The following is a 7,618-nucleotide window of genomic DNA, read 5'->3' as shown; positions in this document are numbered from 1 at the left end:
CCAATCATCAGTGTCAAAAGATCTATTGATAATAAATGATTATAATGTTTAAAGTAGAGCTACATTCTCCTATTTTAACACCATTTCGTCTTCATTTATAAAGAAAATAAACAGGATATCTCTCTTGGTAAAGTTACTAATATGGATTACTATGTCAAATTTTGCGTAGTTAATTCTATGGCCGGTCTTGACCAAATATATAGTAAAAGAGTGAGCATTTCTTTGATGTTTGGCTCTTACACAAATGGCTTTAAATGTTTGAACCAAATAAGCTATATTACATTTCGAACATCGGATATCACATACTATACCAATACAATTCATATTCTTGATTAACTCATCAACATATATTCTTTTTGTTTTTAGATAAATGAGAAAACATGAAGTTAACCTAAAGGTCCATACAATTAAGTTTTGAAGTTACTCTATTATTTAACTGGAAGACTTTTTGAATCTCTTTGCTGACACCTTAAATTTTTATATGTTATCATTACTAACCAAAACTATTAATAAACTATTTTTTGTATCCACAGTGTAATTTAGTTTTAGTTTTGATAGGTAGTAAGTTGACCGGGACACCAGTTAGAGAGTTATTGGGTCCTTTGACTGGCCAGACAGTACTACATTGAATCCTTCTCTCTGGTTACAGTTCACTTTCTCTTTGCCTACACATACACCGAATAGTCTGGCATACTCTTTACCCCTGACAACACTCAGATTACCAAACAATTCTTCTTTACCCAATTGGTTATGTACTGCACTGTAATTGTTTAGTGGCTACTTTCCTCTTGGTTAAGGGTAGAAAAGACTCTTTAGCTATGTTAATCAGCTGCTCTAGGAGAAGGACACTCCAAAATTAAATAATTGTTCTCTAGTCTTGGGTAGTGCCATAGCCTCTGTACCATGGTCTTCCACCGTCTTGCGGAAGAGCTCTCTTGTTTGAGGGTACACTCGGGCACACTATTCTATATAATTTCTCTTCCTCTTGTTTTGTTGAAGTTTTTATAGTTTATTTAGGGAATATCTATTCTAATGTTGTTACTGTTTTTAAAATATTTTATTTTTCCTAGTTTCCTTTTCTCACTGGGCTATTTTCCCTGTTGGGACCCCTAGGCTAATAGCATCCTGCTTTCCAAACGAGGGTGGTAGCTTAGCAAGTAAAAATAATAATAATAATAATAATAATAATAATAATAATAATTGAAAGGTAGAACTGAGTATCATCTGCATATAGTTTAAAGCCCACTTTTTGTTTTTCAAGATGTATGATAGCTCGATAGTATATATGTTGAACAAGATAGGGCCCAGAACACTACCCTGTGGTACACCTTTCATAAGAATTCTCTCACTGGATCGGTTTCCAGAAACTTCTACAATAGTCTTCCTGTTCATTAAGTAGCTTCACAAAAATTCCAGTGCTTCCTCGGTCACTCCAATCGATTTTAAGTCGTCAAGTAAGTACTCGTGCACAACAGTATCGAAAGCAGCACTAAGATCTAATATAATCAAGATTCCACACTTTCCTTCATCAAGAAGACCTATCATATCATTCATTATTAGTTTCTGTAGAGTGATTATCTCTGTAGGCCGATTGATTTTCCGGGAATACCTCTAACTCATCAATATGCGCCCATAATTGCTCACTTATGATTTTGTCAATAAGCTTCGACATGTAGGATAAATTTGAAATGGGCCTATATGAATTTAGTTCGTTTACATCACCTTTTCCTTTGTATATTGGTTTGATCAACGCAGTTTTTTTACAGCTAGGAAAACAGGATTGTGATATATTTAGGTTTACTATATTCAGGTAAATATTATTTACAACTTGCTTATTTGGAGCTTCACTTATTGGAACAGTTTGGGAAAGGGTCGTTTCCACAATATGTATTCTTCATCTCTCTCATAACCTTTAACAAGTCGCACATATTTATTTCCTTAAAGTTTATTAGCTTCTTACTCTCCTTCACTGGCATAACTGACTGTCCTTCTAAGTGATTTTGGGGGAAACCTCTAAAAATTCTATAAATTTCTTCATTGAAGGGTATAGCAAATTCCTCTTCACAGACATTATCAGGCAAGACATATTTTTTCTTTAATCCCAACAAATCATCTAGGTTTTTGTGAAACTCCCTCATGTTATTAGTTTTTTTACTTTCGCCGTTGTAGAATTTTCTTTTTGTTTTTTCTAACAGGATGTTATAGTCATTTCTGGCCTTATCATATAGATTTCTGGCTTGTGAGGATTTGGCTCTTTTCCATCAACCTTCCATCTTAGGTCTATGTCTTTTTGCCTTTAACAGCTCACTATTATACCATCTAAAATCTTCGTGTACAACTATTTGTTTCCTCTTTATAGGACACTTGGTATCATACATTTTCCCAAATTTGTCATTATATTTTTTGGTATAACATCCAACACATTCTCTATCTACCATATGTTCACATCGTATGTTCTCACAAGACATTTGCGCTACACTAGCTTCAATACAATTCTCAGCATTGAAATTTTCCAGTTCCCCATGTGATTTATATCGCCTGGCACAAAGCCAGACATAGGCTCTGTATATGTTCATATAATTAGATGATTCACGCACACATCTTACAGGGGAAGATACTTTGAGTTTCCAAAATTTAGCGAGAAAATTACAGTATTAGAATTGCTAAACAGGCAGTAATTTATTCTTATCTAACTTATCAGTTAGGGCTACACTGCACGGAACTACGGAAAAAACTTAAAGATTACTTTATTGAAACAAAACTAATTTGAATATATTTGTACTAACATCGACTTACTTCTGCCAATTGTTGCCCAATGAAATGTTTTTTCTTTTTTTTTTTTTTAAATTTCTTCCTTATCATTTATTCTTATGTTTATTAGCATAATATATTTCTTTGCATAAATAAAGAAAAGGAAGTTTATCTGGTTGTACATAGTGTGAAGGTATAGCGACGGTCTAATTTCGTTTTACTTTCCTTTCTCAAAAAAAATCGAATAAGAATATTAAGACGTTCACCACCTCTTCCTGTTGGTCGTATCTGTTTGATTAAAATCAGTGATATAAGCATGCATTTATTTTGTTTCACCCTGTATTTTACCTTCATTATAACAAATTAACTGACGGAATATCAAAGCATATCTACCTCCCTATAAATGGTTACTTTTTCTACTTTAATTACATCAATATTCCTTCAGGTAGTCTTAACATCATAATTTCACAAAAGTAGTCTATAAAAACAATACATTCACAACGTGAGGCACTTCTCACCCACTCTCCTCATGGAATTTCAATGCCTTATTGTAGTCCAATGGCTCTTGCATCAGAACTCCCGGAAATTCCTCAACAGGTGTTTTAAGACTACAGTAAATTCAACGCAGGCAATAACTAGTTCATTTTCCTCCATCGAAAATTAAATATATATTTTCCTTCACTATCTGTTAGCTTTCAATGTAGCTGACTACTTAGGCTACATATTTTACTTGTATTATTATTATTATTATTATTATTATTATTATTATTATTATTATTATTATTATTATTATTATTATTATTACAAGATAAGCTGTAACAATAGTTGGAAAAGCAAGATGCTATAAGGCCAGGGGCTCCAACAGGGAAAAATAGCTCAGTGAGGAAGGGACAGAAATAAACTACAAGAGAAGAATAAACAACTAAAATAAAATATTACAAGAACAGTACCATTAAATTAGACACTTCACATATAAACTATAAAAACTTCAAACAAACAAAATAAAATAAGCAACATGCCCGAGGGTACCTCCAAGCAAGAGAACTCTAATCCAAGACATTGGAGGGCCATGGTACAAAGGCTATGACACTACCTAAGACAAGAGAATAAAGGTTTGATTTTGGAGTGACCTTCTCCTAGAAGAGCTGCTTACCATAGCTAAAGAGTCTCTTCTATCCTTACGAAGAGGAGAGTAGCCATTGAACAATTACATTGCAGTAGTTAACCCCTTGAGAGAAGAAGAATTGTTTGGTAATCTCAGTGTTGTCAGGTGTATGAGAACAGAGGAAAATGTGATAATAATAGGCCAGACTATTTGGTATATGTGTAGGCAAAGAAAAAATTAGCAGTAACCAGAGAGAGGGACTCGATGTAGTACTGTCTGGCCAGCCAAAGGACCCAGTAACTCTCTAGTGGTAGTATTTCAACGGGTGGCTGTTGCCATTGCAAACCTACTACCTCGAATATATTACTCAATTTCTTCCAATTTAGTTCAGTTCACAATATACAATTTTACTTCCTCTTAATAACAAGATAAAACTGTTAGTGTCGGTTGTCATAAAGAATGTTTAATGAAATGTGAAATATCTTTAATCTTCCGAAGTTTTTGAAACTCAAAATCATCTGGTGTCATAAAGACAGGACTGGGTATAACGCATGCCCTAACATAAATTTCTTCCATTATTTTATATAATTTGTCCCTCATTCTTAATGATAAGCAAATTGGATTTACAAGCAAATTGGGGCCACCATAGTCGCTATCATAATTCATATTGCTGCCGAAGGAAAACTGCATTTGGCAACTAACGGAAAAACACGACGCCCACTTCGCTCTACTCCTTAGTCCTCTTATTCAAATATGAAGGCCGAAAGAATAGGCAATCGAGTGTCTTTATAGATCAAGAGTCTGACTCTAAGAAAGGATATGTTTAACACCACAGAAAACGATGATAAACGTCCACTTTTAAAATGGATATTTCAATTTATTTATCAGGAGTTAGCTGTTTAGAAATGCTTTCTTCTTTATAAAATCAAACTTTTTTTTCTAAATATATCTTAATGATATCAAAGAGATATCATAATCAATATCTTTCGATTAAAGATAATGTAAGGAGAGTGAGACAAGCGTCACCAAGATCAACTGATACTTTATTCGAATGTGCACGGGAGTATATTACAAGGTGCGGACGGTAAGGTAGGATGGCGCTGGCGCCAAATCAGATTGAAGTGCCCGCCAAAATATATGTGTTTTCTTACACTTACAAATATACGAATTATGAGTTAACAGAGACATGTAATGAAATGATACATATGTTAAAATGTAGCTCTGATAGAGCGGAATATATATACATGGGAAGCCACGGTGTGGCGAAAGGAGAATTCAAATAAATAAATAGTTTGTCGATTTTCTGGACGACGAAGGGAGCGGTGTCCTTACAAGTACTCCCCCCCCCCAAGACTTCGGGCGGCGTAGAGGGCTGATGATCAATCTTCGTATCTTTTTGGGCGTCGGAGGGTTCCTCTTGTTTTTGAACGGAGGGGCGCGCCGGTGGTCGGCGTAAGGATCTCTTCCTCTTGTCATCGTTTGATGATTTTTCTTTCGTTGGGCGCCTTGTTTTGAGGTGGAACTCTGGATCTGCCAGGTCCGGCGGAGGCAGCGTCGCTTCCTTCGAGAAACGCTGGTTTCACGCGGTCTATTGAGACCCAGTCCTCTTGGCCATGGACGTCGAGAAGGAAAGCTTTCGTTGTATTTTTAATTACCCGGTAGGGGCCTCGATAAGGTCTAGTTAGTGGTTGTCGATGAGCGTCGACACAGACGAAAACGTACCCGCAGTCATCCAGGTTTTTTGGCTTGAAGTGCTTGGTTCTGTCCTGGTAAGTTTTGAGACATGGCCTGAACTTCCTGGCGACGTCCCTTAGGTGATCCAGCTGCGTGTCGTCGGTTGATGAGGGAAAGAATTCGCCAGGAACTGCGAGCGCCTCCCCGTAAACCTTTTCGGCGGGCGAAGGTTCGCCGTCTGCGCGAGGGGCGGTGCGAAGGCCGAGGAGTACCCAAGGAAGTCGTGATTTCCAGTCCCCGTCGGTGCAGCTTGCCATCAGGGACGAATTGAGGGCGCGGTGAGTTCTTTCGACCATGCCATTTGCCGCGGGGTTGTATGCCGTGGTGCTGTGGAGCGTCGTCCCCATCAGGTTCGCCAAAGCGAGTCATATTTCTGAGAGGAAAGCGGGGCCTCTGTCTGTCGTGATGTCGTCAGGAACGCCAAACCTGCTCACCCAGCTTGACAGGAGGGCTTCGGCGCATACTTGAGTCATTGCTTCGGTCATCGGCGATGCCTCCAACCACCTTGTGGAGCGATCGATGATCGTAAGCAGGTAGCGAGCAGATCCAGAAGGGGGCAATGGTCCCACGACGTCGATGTGTATGTGACCGAAACGTCTTTTTGGCTGGGGAAAATCGCCTACCCCCGATTAGGTGTGACGGCTGACTGTGCTTGACTGGCAGTTGATGCATGACTTCACCCATTCCCGGGCATCCTTTTTTATCCCTGGCCAGACAAACTTTTCAGACAGAAGGCGAGCGGTGGTGCGTCCTGAGGGGTGTGAAAGTCCATGGATGATATCGAATATTTTTCTTCTGCAGGAGGCTGGTATCTAGGGACGTGGGCGGCCGGTGCTGGTGTCGCAAAGAATAGTTACTCCTGCTGGTCCGAGGGGAATCGCACTTATCTTGAGCGCGAATGGCCCCGTCAGGTGATCGTGTGATTCTCGGTCGGTGCGTTGTTCGGTTGCGAGATTGGCGTAGTCGATTCCCAGGTGGATTGCGTCAATTTCAATCCTTGAAAGGGCGTCCGCGACCGGATTTTTCTTTCCTGGGACGTAACGTATGGTGCACCCGAATTCGGCGATTGTTGCGAGATGACGTTGTTGTCGGGAGGACCATGCGTCAGTCGATTTCGTAAAAGCGTGTACGAGGAGTTGATGGTCCGTCGCGATTGTGAAGGGAGTGCCCTCCAAGATGTGCCTGAAGTGGCGGATGGCAAGGTAGACGGCGAGGAGTTCCCTATCGAAGGTGCTGTATCTTGTTTCGGCGGGTTTCAATTTCTTGCTGAAAAATGCCAGCGGTCGAGGAGACCCATCGACGAGTTGCTCCAGCACAGCCCCACAGGCGATGTTGCTGGCGTCGGTCGTTAGTCGCAGGGGCGCGTTGTCGTCAAAATGAGCCAGAGTGGTGGCATTTGCGAGGGCATCCTTCATCTGGGCGAATGCCTGTTGCTGGGGCAAACCCCACTCGAGTTTTTTCGCTTTTCCTTTCAGGACGTTGTCGAGGGGTGACAGGGTTTGTGCGATGTTGGGGATGAAGCGCCTGTAGTAATTGACCATCCCCAGGAACTCCTGAAGTTGGCGGATGGTCGTAGGTATCGGGAACTTTCTGATGGCGTCGACCTTCGTTGTCAGGGGTTTTACCCCGCACGAGGATCCGCGGTGACCAAGGAAATCCACTCCTTCCGCACCGAACGTGCATTTGTCGAAACGTACGACCAGGCCGTTCTCCTGTAGGCGTTTGAGGACGGTGCGGACGTGCCTCCGGTGTTCCTCCTTGGTTTTCGAGAATATCAGGATGTCATCGACGTAGCAGACGCAGAAAGGTAGGTCACCCAGAATGCTATCCATTAGTCGTTGGAAGGTCGCCCCGGCGTTGCGTAGACCGAAGGTTGAGTATGCGAAGGTGTAGGATCCAAACGGCGTTACAATGGCAGTTTTCGGGATGTCTTCCGGAAATACGGGGACCTGGAAGTAAGACTTGAGGAGGTCCATCTTGGTAAAATACTTCGCGCCGTGCAAAGTGTTCGTTAGGTCCTGCATGTTG

At 40.7% G+C, this 7,618-nt stretch overlaps 1 protein-coding gene across 1 annotated transcript in view; it reads right to left on the bottom strand.

The window, feature by feature from the left end:
- Positions 1 to 2,138, bottom strand: part of LOC137656494 (circumsporozoite protein-like) — a 10,340-nt gene extending 8,202 nt beyond the window's left edge. The window contains exon 1 of the mRNA XM_068390669.1: positions 1,961 to 2,138. Within this exon, the coding sequence (XP_068246770.1) occupies positions 1,961 to 2,138 (178 nt within the window). The remainder of the gene's footprint in view (positions 1 to 1,960) is intronic.
- Between the last annotated feature and the right edge of the window lie 5,480 nt (positions 2,139 to 7,618).

The sequence above is a fragment of the Palaemon carinicauda genome, chromosome 17, assembly GCF_036898095.1.
Source record: "Palaemon carinicauda isolate YSFRI2023 chromosome 17, ASM3689809v2, whole genome shotgun sequence".
Taxonomy (NCBI): Eukaryota; Metazoa; Arthropoda; class Malacostraca; order Decapoda; family Palaemonidae; genus Palaemon; species Palaemon carinicauda.
Note: the sequence above shows the minus strand (reverse complement) of the source record. Positions and strands in the feature narration are given on the sequence as shown.